This window comes from Phyllopteryx taeniolatus, chromosome 15 (assembly GCF_024500385.1).
Source record: "Phyllopteryx taeniolatus isolate TA_2022b chromosome 15, UOR_Ptae_1.2, whole genome shotgun sequence".
NCBI lineage: Eukaryota > Metazoa > Chordata > Actinopteri > Syngnathiformes > Syngnathidae > Phyllopteryx > Phyllopteryx taeniolatus.
In genome coordinates, this window is record NC_084516.1 from 13,557,211 (window position 1) to 13,580,013 (window position 22,803).

A 22,803-nucleotide genomic window follows, 5' to 3' on the forward strand; every position below is an offset into this window, starting at 1 on the left:
GGATGTCCAAACTTCTTCCACTGAGGGCCACATACAGAAAAGTGGGAGAAAGACGGGGGGGGAGGAGGGGCACTTCGCCTACTGGAACCGGGGTACACCCTGAATTGCTCGCCAGCCAATCACAGGGCACACATAAACAAACAACCATTCGCGCTCACATTCACACCTTACTGTGCTCAATCCTGTCTCCATATTGGTGCTCTGAGAGGCACCATCCGGTCACCTGCACTCTTGTTGACTGGTTGCTCAGGTATTGGCTTGCTTGGTTGCTATGCACAATAGCCTCGAAACAGCAATAACCCTGTGGCTCACACTCACAAATGGGGATCTTTAAAATGATAAAAATATAGATCATGATTAAGCCGACTATTTTATTTAGTTGTCTAGGTTGAAAAGTAATCACTATATTATGTATGTTCCTATTACTGTTTCATATTAGTTTATACGTGATTTAGACTGCAGTAATGTCTAACAGCTACCTCTGGTGGAATATTGTTGTAAATATTAGGGGAGGGGGGGCGGGGAAATAGAGCACAGACGGTGTTTTAATAAATCCTTCTGTTTTCTATTGCATTTGTCCTCCTAAGGCTGGTGGAGCTGGAGCAGATCTTAGTTGACTTTTGGGCAAGAACCAGGTTACATCCTGGACTGGTTGCCAGCCAATCGCTGGGCATCTATAGACGCGCGCGCACACACACACACGCACACACACACACACACACAGCATACATTTAGTTATTGTTACGTGTCCTTGAGTTCCTTTAAAGGCACTAATATAATATTTTTTATATTCTTTTATTAAATTCAGATTCATCAGAATTTTTCAAACAAAACCAATAGTTCCTCAGTCATTATAAAACTAAAACTATCGCAATTTAGATGAGTTATACTACCACTGCTTTATATTATGAAAAAAAAACAATATTCCAGGAATTAGAAATTCTTTTTTCTTTTTTTTTTGTCTCCGTCACATTTTTTTTCTGTGTAATTTATTACCTTTGCTCTGATCATTTTGCTTATTTTCTTTCATTTGTTCCTCCTACAAATATGATGCAGGGGGTCCTCTTTTTCCAACAGAGTTCTGTTCCTTTGACGGCTATGTAACACAAACTTGTGCGCAAGTCAGAAAACGTACTAGTATAGTCATAATTACGGTAAATATTAGTGTGGAAAACACTTCTACGCCATAAATGTAAACCATTCGAATGAAAAACGTTAATTACAGCGGTAACTGAGCATGCGTTCTTACGCAGCTGCACAAACTAGTTGATGGTGCACCATTTGTAACCCCGAAGCCTCGTATTTCAGTACCTTTATAAACCATAGACGTCCTGTAAATAGGAATAATTTACAGAAATAATTCCCATTTCTGCCAATTATGGTGCCTTTTTCTGGAAAGACCTTCAGGGTTGCAGTCTGAGGAATTGACATTCACTGAATTAATTAGCATGCGTATGGAGATTTTTTTTCTAAAACATATCTTGAAATAAGGGAGATTTTCAAAAATTATTTAACTTTGGTTGTCATTGTGACTCATTTGCATTATTATTGCTGTCAACGAAAGCTCAAGGAGACTGAAACTGTATTTCACAACAGCAGTGACAATATGTGTGACAGTAGGAATTTGTAGAATGGACATTCCTATGTGCTGATATGATCTGAGTTCCCTACATCAAACACACACACACACACACACAAGCCTTTTCACAATCACTATTGCACTAAAGCAAATCTCCACGTATCTGCTTAGATGTTGACACACAATGTTGTATTTTTATCTCCTTCACGAAGACATTTTCACATAAAAATGTAAATAAATGCAGATTTAATGGAAGGTGAACATTCAATATATTTTTACAACCAAATTTACAATTAAAGAAGTGAATGACTTTCAAAGGTTTCCTCATATGTATATATCAATTGACAGGTTTTGAGTTCAGATCTCAGCTGAGGCCCTCCTGTGTGAAGTTTGTCCTCCCTGTTCATGCACGACCTCTGACTTCCTCCCACTTTCCAAGAACACGCACGTTAGCTTAAATTAACTCTAAATTATCCTTCGTGTTTGTGTGTGTGTGCGCGCGTTTGCGTGTATGTGTTTCTGTGTGTGCGTGTACGTGACTAAATGTATGCTTTAGAGAAGAGAGGAGAGTACTTCTAGTTTAACTGTTTTATTGGACCATGATTGATGCCTCACCATTTTCTTTCTCAAATAAAAAGTTTTACAGTACACGTAGTTCCCATATTTAAATCTAAATCTTCTGTCAGAGTTGAGCCACATTCTGCCTTGCGTGTTTCACGGCTATACGTGAGTCCCGCAAGGAGCATGGGGAACTGGCTGCAGTCATTGTTTTCCCATGTGAGCGACCGCAAGGTGCGAGTGTGAACATGCGGCTCTTACTGTGAGGTAGGACGGGCGATGTGGAGAAGGCGTGGTGACAAAGGTGGGGAGGCAGTGATGTTGCGAATTCTACTTGGGCAACTCACCTCAAGAAGATTCTCTAAACTGGATCGTCGCTCACGTTCTTCCTCCAGTTGTATTGCGCCGCTGAAGTTGGCACCGAAGCAGGGGCTAATGTATCTGTACAGGAATTTCGGTAACCTAATGGAGGCCTGGGTGGCTGAGCAAAGCCCAGACCCGCAGTTGCTGGAGGATATTCCCGAAGGATCCCCCACACGTTCTTCGTTTTCTTCTTCGGGCTTGGAGAAAAATGTGCGAACAGAATCAGTGGACTCTGGAGTGGAGATAGCCAGCACTGACACTTTCTTTCCAACCTCGTCATTGTCCACGGATATGGCAGAGATGGACTCTTTTGCGTCAGGGAAAGGGAATGACAGCTACATGGAGTTTTCTTCAATTCGATCTGCTTCGCTGCCATCTTATCTGTCACCACCTGATTTCTCCCAGCCTACCAGTCCAAGCAGAGTTCAGGGATATGCAGTCTTTAACCAAAAAGTGAAGCAAGCCCTCCTGAGATCAGAATCCAGGCGACTATCTGAGGCCCATGCAGCTGATCAACGCTTTCAAACAGCTTCCCGCCACAGACCCGCCATGCTGAGGTCCGAGAGTTTTTGCTCATTGAAGCCCGCCAGCCCATCAGTACCGGCGTGGCCGATATCGGAGATGAGCAAGCAGATGCTGCCTTCGACAAGCAGGATGGAGCTAATGCAGGTAAGATCGGTGATATCTCAGGTTAGGGTTGGAGTTTTGGGTTAGGTGACTGGGGTTGGGGCTTGGGATCGGGGTTTGGATTAGGGGCATGTGTTAGGGTTGGGGTTTGAGTTAGGGTGTTAGATTCTAGGGTTTGGGTTAGGGGTTAAGTCTAGCGTTGGGGTTAGATTAGGCACTAGGTTTAGGGTTGTGTTTGGGTAAGGATTTGGGTCTAGCGTTAGGGTTGGGGGTAGGTTTAGGGTTGTACTGGCTGCTAGGGTCTCTCTCCCACCAAACATGCTTATTTTAGTCTGTTAAAGGATGCCAGGAGCAGTTTGAAGCAGTTTACATCAATCCTACAACAACATGCTTAGACTTGTCCCCTCGTAAAGATAAAAGTAAAGAAAAAGGGGGGACAGGGTACTACTCTTCATTTTTACTTACAAGTTGTGTTCACACCACACACATGCTAGTACTCACTCGGCACTGCTGACACAAGTCTGTCTGTGGTGCAAGAGATCAGAAACCAGTCTGACTACATGACTTCGTGGCCACAGGCAGTGGGAGCAATGGAAGGGAAATTTCAACAGTAAGTCTGGGATGTTCTCTCTAGTTTTAAGTTTTCATGAGTTAATTAATCAATCAATCAAGCTTTAGATGGATTTACATTGCAGGTCACTATGTCCAATTGTAATTGATATGCCTAGCAAAATGCAAAAACAATACATGTACTTGACCATTAACACTGATGACCAGTGGCCACATAGTGTTGAAACAGTTGAGGCAGTCCTTGGAGTTCTATTTCTGACTTGAATGTCAATTTGTACATACTGTCAGTTGGAGTGGGCCATAGTCTTCCACTAACCTTTGCTCACGCAGTAGTAAAGTCATTACTATAGTAAGTAATGATCCAAGGCCCCAAGTCAGCTATGTAACCCATCACACTACTAGCGGTCGCTAAATTACACAGCACTCCTGAAGGTCCCTGGTTCGATTCCAGCTCGTACCGCTCTGAACACCCCTTTTTTTTTGGGGTGTTGTTTTCCCCACGCCTGTGTGGATTTTGTCTGCGTACATTAATGCTATTGTCCTTCGTCAAAGTGCTGGTACAAGCTCTGGCTTTGGTCCTTGGGCGCCGCATGGTTAAACTCGGTAAGCAAATGCCACTTTAGAATTTACATGTAGCAAATAGTTTACCATACTTATTTGGGATAGTAGAAACTGTTATAGCTGCAAAGGAGGAACACAATTTCACATTTTCTTCCATTTTCTCTTGCTGTATGTGTAACTTTAATGCCTATAGTTTGTTTGTCACCCACCGAACTGCACACTTAGTGTTGAACTAACCTCACTGTGTATTTACAATGCCCTGTCGGTGCTGCCTTTGTTCTCGTGCGTTCACTTTATGATTCTGCGAGTTCAGAGGCAAGCGCCTGAACTTTCGATGAGCGACACCGCACGACCTAGTTTCCAGTAATTTACAAACCATAATTATATTTAATTAAATCTTCTTTTGTTGCGTTTAAACACAGGGGCAGGTACACAAAGATTTTGGGGAGGGGGGGGATGATGTTATCAATCAGGCTAAACTTGTTGAAGATAGTAACCTGCAGCTGTCGTGTCAGACTGCCAGAGAAACACTGATTACAAAATATAAGCTTACTTTGCATATTTATTTTTATAGACCATGAGTGCTAAAAGACCATAGAACTCCACCACGGCTTAGGCGTTGGTAGTTTTGCCGGGATCTAAGAACATAATAGAGTAATTATTACCTACAAAAGCACACACGAAAAAACACAATTTAACTTAGTCGGTGAGGGGAGTGGTTAAAGCTACCTCTAACTGCAAAGGTTGCCTTTATAAGTTTAAGTAGTCCTGTTTTTTTTTTTTACCCTTTTTACTCGGTATAACACACACACTGAATCATGTGGATAGGTTTTAAAAACTTACTGCATCCTGTGTGGGGCAGCTCAATGCCCTCGTGGTTAGGACCTCTGCCTCGCAGTTCTGAGGTTCGGGGTGCAGAGTTTGCATGTTATCGCTGCCTTTATGTGGGAAAAACCCGGTGAAAAACATCCATGTTAGGGTCAATGAAGACTCCAAATTGTCCATAGGTGGGAATGTGAATAGTTGTTTATCTATATGTGCCCTGCGATTGGCCAGTGTGTACCCCGCCTCTCACCCAGTCAGCTGAGATAGGTTCTAGCTGACCCGTGACCCTAATTGATGGATGAGTTTGCAAACTGAATTTGATGCTCAGGGTTCAATGCAAATGATATCCACAGAAAAAAATAAATAAAATGAAAAAAATTAATGAGCTGTAAATTATGCTTTTCTTAGTAACATTCCTGCTGCATGCTACGTTTCAGGACCACGGTGAGGTGGCATCCACGGGCCTGAGTCCTGGGTTTAGGTACTTGGAGCAGGTGTGCCAAAGGTTGGAGGACATCGCCAAGGAACAACGTGCTAATGATGGCTACCACGTGGACAGGACTTACAGTCAAGTAAGCGAGCCTAGCACACATGGCTTTTTAAAAAAACTTTTTTTTTTTTTAATAAGAGTTCTTAACGTGGCGTCACGGTGGACGACTGGTTAGAGCGTCTGCCTCACAGTTCTGAGGACCGGGGTTCAATCCCCGGCCCCGCCTGTGTGGAGTTTGCATGTTCTCCCCGTGCCTGCGTGGGTTTTCTCCGGGCACTCCGGTTTCCTCCCACATCCCAAAAGCATGCATGCTAGGTTAATTGAAGACTCTCAATTGCCCGTAGGTGCGAATGTGAGTGCAGATGGTTGTTTGTTTATATGCGCCCTGCGATTGGCTGGCAACCAGTTCAGGGTGTACCCCGCCTCCTGCCCGATAGCTGGGATGGGCTCCAGCACTCCCGCGACCCTTGTGAGGATAAGCGGCTCAGGAAATGGATGAATGCATGGGTTCTTAATGTGGATGCCATCCTGTTTACTAATGACTTCCTCCTCCACCTTTTGTCAGGCCTGCAACAGCTGTCAATCATCAGACCAGCCTCTTTCTTTTCATGGTGCTAGGCTGGAGCACTTTTCCAAGAAGAAGAAACTACTCAAAGAATCTCCTTTTGGAAATTTTCGTCAGAGATCAGCTTCAGATACATCGATACATCTACGTGAGTTTTTAGATTTTAGTGACTAATGAATAGAATATTGTAGTGCTTAATAGGTTCGACTGTATTTTTGATTTTTGATTTTTAACAGGAAATTTAAACCTAGGCTTCAGCAGGCAGAAAATGAGTACATTCAACTTACTGGACAAGCAAGCTAAGGACACTAACATACAGGTAGATATCTGTTACAATCTACCCAATAAGAACTATCACGATAAAACGAAGACACTGGTTTCATCATGAAGTTATTTTAGCTAATTGTTGATATCATTTTGGGGAAAAAAGATTATTGCATTATTATTATTACTACGACTACTACTACGACTACTACTACTACTAATAATAATAATAACACTGATTATGATGACAGCGATAATAATAATATTAAATTGTAATAAATAGGTTTACAATACAATTATTATATTATTATTACTATGAACAAAAACTAATTATTAAAATTGATAAACATAATAAAGATTGTAATCAATGCCTGATTAAATAATTTTTATGCAACACATTACCATTATGCGGCACGGTGAACGACTGGGTCGGACATCTGCCTCACAGTTCTGAGGACCCGGGTTCAAATCCGGCCTCGCCTGTGTGGAGTTTGCATGTTCTCCCCGTGCCTGCGTGGGTTTTCTCCGGGCACTCCGGTTTCCTCCCACAGCCCAAAAACACGCGTGGTAGATTAATTGAAGACTCTAAATTGCCCGTAGGTGTGGATGCGAGTGCGAATGGTTGTTTGTTTATGTGTACCCTGCGATTGGCTGGCGACCAGTTCAGGGTGTACCCCGCTTCTCGCCTGAAGATAGCTGGGCTAGGCTCCAGCACGCCCGCGACCCTAGTGAGCATAAGCGGTACAGAAAATGGATAGTTGGATGGATGGATGGATGTTATAATGGTAAATGGTACCATTTTGTCCTTTACAAATCATGTGCTTTCTTTCATATATAGTATTTAATTGTGTAATAATTTTACAAAATTATGCTCACATTTTAATTCTTTATATGCCAGTCAATCCTTTCATATTATGTTTTGTGATTTAGATTTTTTCTCATAAATGAATATTGCTAGTAACAACACCTGCCTCAAAAATTAGTAATATCATCTTTGTTGTTGTTGAATCATCCTAATCCTGGTCCATTTAGTCTTTTACTTGATTAATATTACAATCATTAAACATTATTAGGGTGGTATTGTTCTCAGTGGTAACGGGGTTATTAATATTGTAAGGGGCGGAAAAGTCATGACTATCCAAGGGCTCGAGAAAAAAATATTTTCAATTTGTCGCACTTAAATGGTGATACGAGTGATTTTTTTTCACCTGTGGGAATACTACAAACACATGAACACGTCATTATTACTATTTTGTGCTTTATTGATTATGTTGTGTATGTTTATGTATCTTATGTTGTTCATGTTCGTTTTCCCATGTTTTATTCTTCTTCTAAAAAGGAGGACAGAGCACCTAAAGGCAACAAGAACCGAAAGATCAAGATCGTGTCGCAAAAGAGAGGCGAGTCTAGTCTCCCAGATAGAAATAGGTGAGCTGTAACATTGTTCACCAGTGCAAATAAGCTCTTAGTGGGGCGCGTGCCCCTGCCATATGGTGCCTGACGATACAGTGCTGCTCCAACATGGCATCCGGCCACCCTTGTGACTGCTTCCTGTTGTCCACAGAATTCTCATCTCATCTCTGTTCACATTGGTGTTGTTGTTGTGGTTTTATTGCAGCCAAATGATGCAGTCTTCTGAAAGAAACACCGCTCGACGACATCTAAGCCAACTGTTCAGGAATAGATGGAAAACTCTTCCTGTTTCTACCACACAGTGACACGACAGGAACATTTTAGCTGTAGACGTCTCAGGATAATGTACAACGTACATACAGTCATTGTAATATACACATTTGTCTTACATTCTTACTGTATTACAGTATTTTGTAACATGTACATTTGTAACATACAATACCTTTATTTACAAATATTGATTTGGTGTGTAAAACATATGCAATATTGACAGAATATAGTCATTATTTCATCGTGTTCATTTGCAACCTACAACACTTTCCTGTCTATACTATCTAGATAAAAGTAGTGAGACAGGTGCCGCTGACTGATTGTCTCAAGACTTTTGTGTATACGGTGAATGAGCCTTTCCCTTAAAATAAAAAAAAAACATTATCTGCTGATTAAAAAAAACAAAAACAAAAAACACCAACCTTATTTCTTATTTTATGGTCTATATGGTAATTGAAAGTGAGATCTTGTGGTGTGCAAAAGAATCACAGCCCAAGTACAGTTCAAGAGTATTTAACTTTTAAGTTCAATACATTTGCATTTAAACTTTAATAACTGTTTGTTTTTAAACATGTATTTAGGTATTTTTGGTATTTGTTATTTAACTCGTGCAATGCGTTTTAATTAAATCATTCTTGAAGTACATATTTTTAAATTTTAAAGTGCAGTGCTATTTTTTAAACTGTTGTGGCTTAAAATAATACTTTTTAGAATTAAAACCTTCGTTTTGATGAACACCACCAAGACCCACTACGCTACTGTCTTTTAATGTATTTTTTTTTTAAATTGAAGTGGGACGGTGTAAAAAGTTAACAGAGCCACTGGTTTAAATTTCCGTGCACTTTGACACACACTAACAAAAATGGCTATTTTAAGAAGCAATGCTAAACCAAAGATTTAAGTGTTATCATCTGACTCCATCTTTGTTGCTGACACTTCCTTCAATTAAAGAAAATTACCAGAAATTTGGTTAAGAACAAATGAGTCTCCTAATAAAAAGCACATGCTCATCAGTCATCAATATAGTGGATGTCCCATTAGGGGAAGCCTTGGTGCAAAAAACAAAACAAAACTCTTACTGTTGTTTTAAATATTAAAATAAAATCAAGTAAAATGAATCAATTCTTAAAAGGGAACTCCATACCTCCCTTTAATCATCTGGGGAGAGAAGTGGGTAATAAACATGAAAGAGTCCATTTGAATGCTGTTGCTAAGCAAAGTTACAGCAGCTATCAAGCCACGTAATTTGATGAAATGATTGACAGAGCGCATGTTGCCAACCGCTCCCTTGCGCGGTATTCAAGATGACGACGTCTTGATGAGACTTTTGCATGTGGTGGCTCCACGATGTTGTGTGTGTTACTGCATGTTCCGGGGAGATACATTCATGCAAAAAAAAGTTTTGGTCTTTATTGCGGGTTTTCCTTTACTGCATATGGGTCTGGAACATGGTTCATTGTATACTAGAATACTGATGAGCTCATCCCAATTTACTCACAAATGTACCTCTCAGTGCGTGCGTGCCATAACTTATTCCGTTGCATGAATGTCATTAATTTTGTACCTTCTGCCATTTCGTGGATGAGCAATTGCCCTGTCTGTCACTATATGTCGCTGGCACAGTTAGATGAATGCACAATAAATGCACAACGATGTGGCGCAGTGGTGGGGCATCACCGCCCTCGGGTGGGCTAGGCCTAACCCTAGAATTAGGAGATATCAATAAGAGGCAACAGTTTTGTCATTAATTTAATCTTTATTCACCTTGAGGAGACGGGTGGGGGGGGATTGACCTCCCCTGGCATTCCCATGAAAAGAGATGACAAACACATCCAACCAAACAAGAGAGGGTGAACAGGATTCCAGTCCATACGTAAAATACATATATTTACTATCTATCGAATCGTCGGCATCCATTAGTCCCACACAGCATCCATCTGTGCTATTAAATATATAGAGATAAGTCATCTGTGGAGGGATTATTGACGGTCTGTGTGTGTGTGAGGGGTAGGGGGAGAGCTTATAGTCGACAAAGGTGTGGCTGAGCAGCGTTACGTGGCGCCCGCATTTTGTCTACATGATGCCGCAGGAGGACAGCGGGTTGGCGATGTGGCAGGTGCAGGCCGACTGGCAGTACTGGCGCACAGTCTGGTAGCAGCTGCGGTCGACGTCCCCGCCCCACTGCACGGGCCCGTTGGGGTTGGCGGGCAGCCGGCTCAGGATGCTGGTGTTGATGGCGAGGGCTGCCAACCCGTAGTCGGTAAACAGCACGGTCTCGCGGCGGCAGGTGGGGCAGGAGATGAACTTGTACTTGGGGCACGACTCGTAGAGGATCTGCAGGCACTCCTCGCACACCGAGTGCAGACAGGACAAGATGCGAGGGCGCTTGCCGGCGAAGTTGTAGGTGTGGCCACAGGTGGGGCAGTCCAGGGGCTCGCAGGGCACGGGGGCCCCCGAAGAGGTCGAGGACGAGGACGAGGACGTGGAGGAGGAGCGTAGCACATACTGGTTGACTATGACGTCGTCCATCTTGTAGTGAAACTGGTGGTAGCAGATCTCGTTGGCACTGGTTTTGCGCTGCGCTAAGAAGCTTTGCTCCCTGCGGACAACGGGGAGCTGGGGGGACGCCATGGGCCTGGGGGTCGCCACCGTCATGTCAAGCGTAAGGTCGCTGCAAGCCTGGTTGACTATGATCTCCCCTTCGCCGCCACCGTCCCATGCCACTCTGGGGGGCGGGGCGAAGCGAGGTTGGGTGACGGGCACCGTGCACTCTCTGGGGAACTTCTCGGACTGGATGATCTTGACCGTGTCCATAGGGATGGTGACGGGCTGACGCCTGAGGCAGGACATTCGGAATTTGGAAGTGGACACACAGAGGCTCTAAAGAGGAGTGGACACACCTGCCTGGTTCTGGGCAAGAGGACTGGGTAGCGTTGTTGTGTTAAAGTCAGCCATTAGAGGGCACATGTGGACGAATGACTCCATCCATATTGCCTTTAGAGACCCCAGTCCGGACCCTGGTTGATGTTCCTGTCAGCCTGAGTCCTTATGTGGGCTTGCCGGCTTAAAGAGTTGAGCCAGAGCACCTTAATTCAATGCTTAAGAAGAAACACTCCAGCTTCTTAGACTGGTGTTGGCTACTTTTGTATTAAAACAACATTATATTCACACAGTCAGCACCAATAGATAATCTTAAATACACAGTTATACACACCCACCCACCCACCCACACACACACACACACTACAGTTTGGTTGATGTCTGCATGCACAGGGCAGAATGATCCAAGTTCCAAGTACCTCAAAGTGAATCCAGTGTCAGGCCAAGTGAAACTGTACTACTATGTGTTCCTTACGTCTGTCTGTGCTCTGCTAAATTCCCTCAGCAGACCCTGGTTGACGCCCTTTTTAGTTGCCAAGTGGGTGGTCTCATATTTGGGGGGAGGTGTCCTTTGCGGCTCGTCCTAGTGGTCGGAAAGATTCCCTTCCGTGAATTCCTACGAGGTGGGAGTTGATGTTTCGATAACAGTCTCAAAGTGTGGGCCTCCGTGCTCGTCTCCCTTTTTAGACGGTGATAAAGTGTCCTCCAGATAGCTTTGGTGCATCTACCTGTGAAAACACAAGACAAGGAACGGTTTTGCTCACATGTGGATTCACAAGGACACATTGCTGGTTGTCAGCAGGCATGAAGTCTTGTGACATTTATCGTGAGCCATATCTGTGCCGACTGAGGCAAATATCACCGATGGAAATTTTGCTGTAGATCGTGCAGAGAAAGCTGTGGTAAAAATCATACCATTGCATTTTATATTGAATACACAATAGTGAGTCATTTACAAAGTTAATGTAAAGAAATAGACCATCTTATCCCTAAGCCTAACTCTAACCCTACTATTCAAATACGTTGTATTGGGATGAGAAATTGAAGAGCGAGTACTATACTGTAGTTGTCCTGGTATACTTCCAACCTATACAAAGTCGGAGACCAGCCATTTTTTCACTTTATAAATGAAACTTGAATGCGTTGCAAAATCAAGGGATGCTCGCTTCCGGGACATGTACTGTACTTGTCCTGAAAGCAAGGGACAGTCAAGTGGTCATGTGTGAGAGACTCGATGACATCGCAGTGTATTGTGCTTTATGTAGTATTGTAAAACCACACCGCAGCGTTGATCGGATGATAAAAGGAGCACTTTGGCCTGGGTCCAGGTACAAATGTTTTCTTTTAGCATGACTCAACGATCGAGTTACTTCATGCTCCAGGGGCAGACTAGTTATTGTTTGACTTAATTGCGGCAACAGATTTGCTTCGAACCGTCTCCAACTGTTTTTAGAATCCATATACTGCAAATAAAGAATGGAACTACAGTAACAAGATTACACATTGACAGTGGTTGGAAGTAACAAAGTAGAAATACAGTACTTTTTTACTGTACTTAAGTAGATTTTTCAACTATCTGTGCTTTACTCAAGTCTTTTTTTCCTGATGATTTTTTGACTTGTATTCCCTACATTTGAAAACAAATATCTGTGCTTTCTACTCCTTACTTTGTAATATAGACTCGTTACTGTTTTCAATCCTCACGAATGACATTATGACACAAAAAAAGATGTAAACTAAGAGCGTAAAGTAAATAAAGTCCACCGCAGTTGAGATCTTGACATCTTTGGCATTTATAAGGCAGTAAAACAAGGACAGCAGCACCGTGGCGAACATGACCTGGGAGCGTCAATGACAAAACAGATCTGCAGAAGCAAAATACTGCCCATCCATAAACTAATTGAAGTAAAAGATTTGATTTTGCAGACTCCAAGAATGATTCGTGGTGAGTACATCGTGTCAAAAAAAAACCCCTCTAGCTTCCGACCTTCAAACATTGGCCATCTAATCTGAAAAAACACAAACAGGTGATTTTTTTTTTCTTTTTTCCAGTGGTTATGATCAGCTAATTTAGCATTGTTTTTGTTAGTAAGCTCAAAATGTTAGCAAAGCTATTGGAACACATGGTTCGAAAGGCATAACAACCTGAGCCAACGCATTTAGCTACAGTAGTCCAAAACTCACGCTTGTTGTTGTGACTCAGCTTGTCCCAACGTACAACAATGACGCTTTATAAAACCAGTTTATGTCTTCATTTGCTTTTATTCAGTTATTTTTTCTTATATACAAAACAGTGCTATTCTTCTTCATTAATGAACACATAACAACCGATGAATTGAATTTTAATTCATTGCAATGGGATTGGAGAACATGAAGTAGATATACTGTACGAGGTGTGTCAGAAAGGTTTCAGGACTGTTCTGCTATAAGTTATATTTCAAATCCAAGTTTTCTCCTTTGAAGTAATCCCCCTGGAGTCTTGCGTGCTTTCCCAGCCTTCTTCCGGGACCCTCCGCATCCCCGTCCTCACGGCGATCTTGATGTGGTCCACATCTTTAAAACGAGTCCCTTTGATAATGTCCTTGAGCTCGGGAAAGAGGAAATGAAAATCACATGGAGCCAGGTCGGGCGAGGAAGAAGTTTGTTATGGCACGGTGATCTTATTCTCGATCTTATTCAGGAACTGTCAGATGCTCATTGTGCGCAGGCGCGTTGTCATGGTGAAGCAGCCATGAGTGGTTCTGCCACAACTCTGGCTTCTTCTCTCACATTGAACGAAACTAACGCCACAGAATCTCTTTGTAGATGTGCTGGTTCGACTGTGGCCCACAACGAAGGGGAAAAGTGGTAGTTTGTAGTTTGTATTTGAAACATATGCTTTGTGACTCCTGTCCTGGAATTTTAAATGGCGTTACGACCTTGGTCACGGAACGAATCAAGCTCGTAAGTCAAGGTACCGCTGTATCTGAATTTCTACTTAAGTACAAGGTGTGATTACTTTTGCCATCTGTGGACATAGTTAAACGAAACACTGTTGAAAAAGAGCATTAATAACTTTGCAGAGGCAGCATGTGTTTGCTACAGCTCTTTTAATGTAGAAAGACATTCGTGTGACAGTGAAGATGTTAAATAAACAGACGTCTGGTGAGAGCAGGTGACTGTGGCAGACATGCTTCCTGCTCTCTGTCAACGCGCCGTCATCCTCGGAGCTCTCAAACGCATGGGAACGGATCCCAAGGGATTTCTGTCCTACGCGAGGGTTCACCAGCGTCAAGCATGCGGGTGATCTGTTTTTAAATGCAACAAACAAACAAAAAATGAAGAGCTAGGACGGCACCTCAGTTCTTCATTTTGTGCAAAGAGATGATTCACTGAGGCGAAATAAGCGAGCAGAGGAGGTGACCTACATGGCGAATGAAGAAAAAGAAAAAAGGCAGTACAGGTTTCTATTTGTGGTTTGTGTAAGCATGCACACATCAACGCTTCCTGCAGCCCTCCTCTCTGCACCCTCAACAGCGACAGGCCTTCACTTTCACATGATGCAGCGGCCATATTAGACACGTCTTCCCTCCCTTTATCTTCCCACCATGCATCTGTTTGTCTGCCCACTCCACACCCAGTCTCACTAACTGTGTGTCTGTAAAACATTCCCCAAAATAGCCTATGTCTGTTCCCCCTCCCGTTCCCACGCATGTGATAAGGTCCAGCATGGAGCGACAAGCTATCCATTTGCTGCAAAAATAAAATGGAATGTTAACTCTAAAGACGGGTGGCGGACATGAAAATTACTTCTTGTGCCGGGGAGGTGAGTCTCATCAAATCAATGCAACACACAAGATAACTTTGTGGTGTGCATTCAGTTGTTTTATGTGCAACTAACTTCTACACTGAGCAAAACAGGTTGAAGCTAGGGCTGGGGAAAAAACAAATCCAGTAACTCGGCTAAGTCGACTTCAAAAATACATAGGTCGATGCCAAATTTCTGCCTCGAAGCTCCGCTGAGATAAAAAACAAAAAATCAAACAAACAAACAGAAAATAAAACTCATGTGTCACATGGACATTTATTGCAGATGGAAGCAGTGTTGGGCCACTGATAAAGTTCACCAAAAACAATATGTAAGTGATTTTTAAGACAGTGTAGGATGTGTAATGTACATATAACATGATGTATAAGTGAGCGGAATGCTAGCGTTTTTTTTGAACAAACATAGTAATCGCTAGCGCGCTCATACTAATCGCGATTACTAACAGTTGAGCCTTTAGCATTTTGCTGTCTCAAATTCAGAACGACACATTTATACCATACACTCAGTACCAACATATGCAGTTTAAGGATCAAAGTCCATCCCTCATAAATGAGAATAAAATGCATGTTGGTAGTAAAAGAAAAAAAAAAACATTGTGGGGAGGTGGGTCGTTTATTATTCGATCATTTAACCAATAATCAATGGGAGAATCTATTCTAAAAAGATTTGATAGTGACAGCCCTAGTTAAAGAACTTAAAGCGCTTCCGGTTCATGTGAATGGCGGAGCCCTATGGCAGCAGACATGGACACAGCCCCTGTAGGAATATTAAATGTCTACAATGTCTTTTGTTTTACAGATGATGATTTCAAGAGTTACCAAAGATGACTTGATGATGACTTCTTGTCAGCGATTTTGTACGAAGGAGCCAGGTCAGAGTGGTGCTTACCGCCTTCCTATGTAATAAGTTCCGTTTCTGTTTCTGTGCTTATTAAATTCTTCCTTACTATCACTGGTACTCTAAAACACAAACAACCCAAAGAAAACAATCCTAATCTCATAATGGTGTCTAAATAACTCTCACATAACGTCTTCAACAGCAACTGTATTCATTTTAGGGAATACATTTTTCCGGCACCTCCATCTCTGCTTCCTGTTGTCTCTTCAGTGTCTCTAATCCGTACATCATGGCTGGCCTCGCCACTGTTTTATAAACTAGCAGAGACTCTTCTGTCACATAACACACCTGACACCTTCCTCCACCCGTTCCAACTGGACCCGTAGTTCCCACAGCTCTGCACATCACCCTTGTTCTTAAAAATGGGTACCAGCACACATTTCCTCCATTCCTTAGGCATCTTCCCACATGCTAGAATTCTATTGAACAAGCTGGTCAAAAACTCCACAGCCACCTCTCCTAGATGATATTGTGGATATAGGATATATACAGTAAATATGCAAGAGAAGACGTCATTACATTTTTTTCTTCTTACATGTGCCGGTACCTCTTGTACAGGTAGAAGAAGTATCGGTTCTTGTACACGTACAAGAAGTACATTGCACAAAATAGAAACCAGAACTATTGTGCATCTAGCTTAGTCTATCTGCAATGTTATTTGTTTGTTTAAAAAATAGAATGCTGAGTATTTATTTTGACGTTTGGGATCTGACTAATCTGCTTTAATTTTTCATTTTTTTGGTCCTGTTTGGCTTTTAGGTCAAGCAAAACAGAAGATCTGTATCCCTTTTATGCCAGGACAGTTTTATTGTGTCACAGTGGACTTTTTAAGCTGCCACTGTGGTTTCTTTGTATTGTGATGGATATTTGAGAATTACAAGTCCTTCAGTCGAACAGGACAAAGTTTTTAAAGGGGAGTGATAGAAAAAACAAAGGAGAGAGAGTGGAAAGGTAACTAAATAATATAAAGAAAAGACAACAAAAGACAAAGCGCTAACTATAAACAAGATGAGGAAAGTAAAGCATTATATAACCAGTACAATGACATAATGGATTTGAGTGTTGTATGGGTTAGTAGTGCTACACCTTGTGAGGGAAGGACAGGACAATATAGGACAGGACAGGACAGGGACAGGAGGGAAGCATGCAGGACAGGGGTCGTGGAGCAACATGGGGGCCCACCGCCCTCCAGCAGAAGCTGGAACGGGGTATCAAGGGGGACGCCAGCTGACACCACTTCAGCACCAGCGGAACATGGGCGAATCCACCACCAATGCTCGCCAAGAAGCCCGCCAGGTAATATGCCCCCGCCACCCCAGAGGTCGGGAAGAAGTAAAGAAAGTCCTGCCTGCTTTAATCTAATTAAATCTGCTATTAACAGACTTGCCTTTTTTTTGGTGTGGTTTTTGTTACCAGGTTTGAAAACAGAATTGGCAAAGGTGAAATAATCCACAGACACAGATATTTAGGATGAATAAACGTCAAAATCTCATACACTGGTACTATGACTGCATCCACCTTTACAAGGTTGATGTAATAAAAACATTAAAATTGCAAATATTGAAGCCATAATTTATTAACGATTATGATTATGACTATCTCACGGAAATGTTCTTGACAAAATTTTCAAAATATGGAAATTTGGACAAATTGTTCTGGTTGTGAATTTTTTTAGATTGGGAGCCCTGGGAAAATGAAAATGGTACTTAAATAATGATTTATTGCAAATGTATTTTATGTACATTTAAATATATATATTTTTAAAACAAACAGTTCTTGAAGATTAGACGCACATGTGTTGAAACGTAAAGTTAAATACAACTGAACTGTACTTGGGCCGTGATTCTTTTCACTAGTGGTACATGTGCTGCACTTTGAGAATCACCGTTTTTGGGTTTTGATGGAGATGAGTTCAGGGCTCGATTAGGAATTGATTTATGAATTAAGACGTGTGAGCCAAGACTTAAGTGAACTTTGTAAAGCTCAAATACTGTGAGAATATGACTGAAGACTACAAAGACACATCTACATGAAAAATAAAATGTAGTGAGATCACACTTTTCTGTGTGTGTGACTATAAATAGCGTGATTAGGTGCACCTATCTGGGAGGTGGAAATAAAGCATCAGGATTGTTTGACAAAGGAGGAGACAAAGCAGTTGCAATTACCCCTCTCTGATTTGCAGACAACACGACACGAGCCAGGCTGATAAGAGACCAGCCTCGTCCTGCAGATGGGCCGGCTTTGGAGCAGCCTCCATCCTAATCGACGTTAGCCCCCTGCTGTTATGTAAAGAGCTGATCCCAACCCTGGCTACCGCGTGAAAAGTGCAAACCGGCGCAGATTTTCCTGCAGCTATCCCGGTGACGTGTTTGCAGCCTCCTCTCTGGGTGCATGTGCCAGGCCATCATGACGCTAATGAAATCAAGGTAGGCATCTGACATGCTGATTGTCATCACAAACATTAGGACGATGGCAACTGGATGCACACACAAACACACACGCACGCACACACACACACACACACACACACACACTTATTACACATTTCCATGTGCACAGCATTGTCACCCTCATTGTGACCCATGCTTTTCATTCCATTGAGCTGACAAACAAACGCATGGCAAGCAGATATCAGACACAAACATCATCTCATGCATACTCAAGCCTGTTCTCATGACAGTTTAGTGGGATTGTTTACAAAAAAATCAATGCGCTGGTATTAGTAGAATGCTTTTTTTCCTTCTACTTTTTAAAACTATTGATGCGGACACTCTGATTTTTCCTCTCTCTTTACACTGTGTTCCAAATTAATAGGCAAGTTATATTTTTCTGATTTTCCTAAATAGTTGATGGAAATGACAGCTGGCATAATTTTCAAGTCATCAACAGCCAGAATATATCCATCCATTCATTTTCTGAGCCGCTTCTCCTCACTAGGGTCGCGGGCGTGCTGGAGCCTATTCTAGCTATCATCGGGCAGGAGGCGGGGTACACCCTGAACTGGTTGCCAGCCAATCACAGGGCACATACAAACAAACAAACAACCATTCGCACTCACGTTCACACCTACGGGCAATTTAGAGTCTCCGATTAATGCATTTCTTCGGGATGTGGGAGGAAACCGGAGTGCCCTGAGAAAACCCACGCAGGCACGGGGAGAACATGCAAACTCCACACAGATGGGGCCGGGGATTGAACCCGGGTCCTCAGAACTGCGAGGCTGACGCTCTAACCAGTCGTTCACCGTGCCGACCAGCCGGAATATAATTCAAATATTTTTGAACAAACCTCCCAATGATAATAGTATTTTTTGAAAAATAAAGCAACAGAGTTTCAAGACATTAGACAGGTTTTAAAGAACTGAAAATAGTCATTTATTGAATTTGCAGCATTAAGAGGTCATATTTACTGGATTCAAAAGCTATTTCAATTTAAAACAAATCATAAGTCAAGTTACATTTTGACATAGGGCCCCTTATTTGATAGCAACTTCACAATTCTTATATCCATTAAAATTGTGACTTTTTGGAGAGTTTCTGCTTGAATTTCTTTTGAGTTGGTGCATTGTCATACTTGAAGATCATTTTCTAAATGAAAGCACTGTTCTTCTTTTCGCACCAAGGTGGAAACTGATCAGTCAGAAAGTCCATATACAGTACTATTCACTTTCACACCTTCAGGGACCCTAAAGGGGCCAACAAGCGCTTTCCCTGGCACGTTTCCGGCCAAATATGTGACTCCGCCAGTCTGCCACCTCCTTGCTGACGTCGCAGCCTTGTTGGGACATGGTGGCCTTCCACCAAGCATCCACTACTCCACCCATCTGGACCATCCAGGCTTGCACGGCAATCATCAGTGGACAGTCTCACGTTGCAAGGTATAGCTCTGCTTCATTTGCTGCTACGGGCATAAAAGGAGAGAAAGTCATGTTGTGACCCCCATCTTCCCCTGACCTCAACCCTAGTAAGAACCTTTGGAGCATCCTCAAGCAAAAGATCTTTGAGGATGGGAGGCAGTTCACATCCAAACAGCAGTCCTGGGCGGCTGTTCCGACATCCTGCAAAGAAATTCAAGCAGAAACTCTCCAAAAGGTTTAATGAATGTTGGCCCCTTTAGCGTCCCTGAAGGTGTGAAAATGACCTCTGAAAAGTATGTGGACTTTCTGACTGACACTTTCTTCCATATTTGTCCCATTGTACAGTCTGTGTCGGTTCGTTGTTGCTGTCTCACGTCACGTCATGTTATTGCTGCACTTTATAGTGGTGAGTGTTTTCTTCCCTGTGTTACTTTGTATCTTGCTTTTTTTTTGGGGGGGGGGGGGGGGGTGACTTTGTTAATTTAGTATTTCTATTTTTTCCAAGTTCCTTGTCTGCCTTTTTTTGAGACTGAGTCCTGCACTCCTGACTTGCCTCCCTGCTCCCGTGCACTTGGCTCCACCACTTTTTGCCATCAACTCCACCATGCAAACCTGCAACCTTGTGCCAACAACAATAGTTTCTTTCTTCTTTGGGACATTCCAAATGGTTTTAAAGGGTATGGCCAATGTTTGTGCAATGGCTCTGACTGATTTTGCATTTTATCTTAGCTTCACAATTGCTTGTTTTTGTAGCCATGGACAGCTCACTGGTTTTCCTGTTGGTTACAGATCTAATGGGTAGAACTGTACAGGAGGTCTTCAGTTCACAATGGAGTTTCATTCCTATGGAGGCGAGCTAACTCAAATTTGTACAATGGAACTCATTAAGCTACGCTAACGGAGTAGCAAAATTATAATTACGAAAAGCACTTTGAGGCCATAAAAAAAAGGAAATGAAAAATAGTAAGTACGGCAGTAACTGAGCATCGCTTTTACTAGTTTACTGTGCGACGTTCTTAATCTCGAACCTGCATATGTCTTGACCCCTGGACGGACGGACGGACATATTGTAAGATTTGTGATCTTTCCATATGATTTCGTACTAAATTCTTGTGAGAACACTGTTGCCTGAGAAAAGGCCGCTAAACATTCCAATCATCCTCACACACTCACTATCATCCGTCATCTTTTCCGAGCTGATTCACCTGCGATTGGAGGACGGCGGGTGGAGAAGGGTTCTGAATGTTCTGAATGAGTCATCAGTCTGTCTCCATGCCGACCCCATCGCTCTCTCTCTCTCTCTCTCTCTCTCTCACACACACACACTGTCTCGTCTTCTCTCAATGGAAACCTATCTCTCCTACACATCCTTTTCATATTTGTCTAGTCATACGAGTCGGCATGGAGACGACCGCATGCCGCCGACAGATTGGAGGCATGCGGGCATATATGTCAGCTATGTTGAGCCAACTGACCACATTCAAGCCTCGGCTGGTAAAAAAGCAGCGCGGAGGGTATTATGTTGTATTTTGATTATGTAACATCCGCTGACCTTGAGTCCAAATCCCATGGTTTACCGTATGGAGATAACGCAGTGAATGTGTCAAGACTGGTGGTGCTTTTACTTTGAAACGCTTCTATCTCTCACCATCCACAGTTGACTTCGGCCATTTTGCAACTCATTTCCGCTAAGTGCTCTTCATTGTTCTCGTAGCCGCGGCGGCAACAACATGGCAGAGGTGCACGCAGGCGGAAAAATGAAAAAACCCAAACCATCACCCGCCACCTCATGGGGATTGATGGGCTTCTGCAGTACGCCGGTGGTGGATTGATTGATTAAGGCCACTTGATTTTTCCAAAAAGGCCCGCCGTCTCGAGAAGCGCACGGCCCTTGTTGATGTGCACAATATTCAAGATGGAGAAGCTTTTTTGGCACAGGGGAGAGAGAGGTGCGTTCAAGAGACCCGGTTATGCAATCGTGACATTTCCCACTGCAACACCGAGGTACGGGCCGGGATGTCGGACACAGAACACACACACACACACGCACACACACCTCATGCACACTGTCTAAGAGGTCTGTCATATGTCATAACTACTCGAGATCTCCAACCAACACAGCACGGCTGGGAAACATGCTGCCCGTGAGCCACATGGAGCCTACGACAGCAGTTCATCAGGCTAAACAACAACAATAACATTCAACCCATGCATTCTTGTAATCGATATTAAAACACATTTGATATTTTTTTTCATAAATGGCCCAAGGAGGGTTATCACCAGTCATGCATGCGCAATGATGCAACAGCCATGTAAGCCCCCCAGCGCCTCATTCGGTTCGAGAAGATCCCTCTTAGATGGAAAACATGCTCACCTTAAGCCTCTTTCAGGTCCTGTCTTGAAGATTTCTCTGCTTTGGGGATGCGAGGTCTGGTTCCCAGCAGGATGACGGCAGCAGGAATGTTAAGATGGAGGAGGCAAGGTGGAGGCACGTCCGCATCCCTCGTCTTTTGTCCTTCACGCCGTCGCTCTGCCTCCTCCGGTGTGTGTCGGAGCGTCTCTGTCGGCTCTCTCCATCCTTCCTCTTCCTCCCTGGTGTGGCTTATTCAGTCCTCCTGGGCCTGGGTCTTTAATCTAGTCGGACCTCGCTTTTTTTTCTCGTCGTCCCGCTCTCCTGTGCCCCGCTCACAACAACACCTCCTCCTCCTATTCCTCCTTCTTCGTCGGTTCCAGGCGAGCGCACCTCACCGCTGCACATGCGCACTCTCCTCACTTCTCCCTCCTTTCTCCCTTCAATATCTCTCACTCCTGCTCCCTCGCCCTCTATCTCTCCATCACACACTCCCTCCCATCCCCTCGCTGCAGCGCACACTGCAGTGGCTCTGCAGGCAGTGTCGCGTGTTCTAGTTGCCAGAAAAAATATTTCACCCATTGAAGAACATTAATAGCCAACCCCCACACCCTCCCTCCTTAACTAGCTATGTACACACATAGATTCAAACTGACACACACGCATTCAGTAAACTGGCACAAATGCAGATCCAATCTACAGAGTGGCGAGAGAATGAAATGAAGCATAAATTCACTAACAAATCATGTTCAAAAAAGATGCTGACTCCATGCTACAAGCTCAACCAAATGCATTTCATCCAACTTTAATGTTCTCTGCAAGGAGCACCACTTTACATTAAGGGTACACTTATAAATGCTTTAAAAATGTGTTATTAACTAATGTCTTTATGGTTAACATATGAGTCATGTTGTAAGATGAGCA

The 22,803-nt window shown here is 43.1% G+C and overlaps 2 protein-coding genes and 1 long non-coding RNA gene across 3 annotated transcripts; 1 reads left to right on the forward strand and 2 right to left on the reverse strand.

Annotated features, from left to right (window-relative positions):
- The first annotated feature begins 2,419 nt into the window (after positions 1 to 2,419).
- Positions 2,420 to 8,500, forward strand: si:dkey-106l3.7 (uncharacterized). The gene is made up of 6 exons (XM_061800311.1): positions 2,420 to 3,169; positions 5,521 to 5,655; positions 6,139 to 6,286; positions 6,375 to 6,457; positions 7,742 to 7,830; positions 8,021 to 8,500. Exons 1-6 carry the CDS (start codon positions 2,456 to 2,458, stop codon positions 8,118 to 8,120), a joined length of 1,269 nt encoding a protein of 422 aa, XP_061656295.1. The 5' UTR covers positions 2,420 to 2,455; the 3' UTR covers positions 8,121 to 8,500.
- Positions 8,501 to 9,844: 1,344 nt separating this feature from the next.
- Positions 9,845 to 11,297, reverse strand: rnf208 (ring finger protein 208). The gene has a single exon (XM_061800312.1). The coding sequence runs from the start codon at positions 10,933 to 10,935 to the stop codon at positions 10,159 to 10,161; it is 777 nt and encodes a 258-aa protein (XP_061656296.1). The 5' UTR covers positions 10,936 to 11,297; the 3' UTR covers positions 9,845 to 10,158.
- A 407-nt stretch (positions 11,298 to 11,704) lies between these two features.
- LOC133490350 (uncharacterized) lies at positions 11,705 to 22,495 on the reverse strand. The gene is made up of 3 exons (XR_009792176.1): positions 21,904 to 22,495; positions 17,839 to 19,730; positions 11,705 to 14,252 (listed from the first exon to the last, which is right to left on the reverse strand). It is a non-coding gene; the product is annotated as an uncharacterized LOC133490350 (long non-coding RNA).
- Positions 22,496 to 22,803: the final 308 nt, after the last annotated feature.

Coding starts and splice junctions, on each gene's coding strand:
- si:dkey-106l3.7 (XM_061800311.1), top strand. CDS start 2,456: ATGTTGCGAATTCTACTTGGGCAACTCACCTCAAGAAGATTCTCTAAA. Junction 6,458..7,741: donor CTAAGGACACTAACATACAG/GTAGATATCTGT, acceptor TCTTCTAAAAAG/GAGGACAGAGCACCTAAAGG. Junction 7,831..8,020: donor AGTCTCCCAGATAGAAATAG/GTGAGCTGTAAC, acceptor GTTTTATTGCAG/CCAAATGATGCAGTCTTCTG.
- rnf208 (XM_061800312.1), bottom strand. CDS start 10,935: ATGTCCTGCCTCAGGCGTCAGCCCGTCACCATCCCTATGGACACGGTC.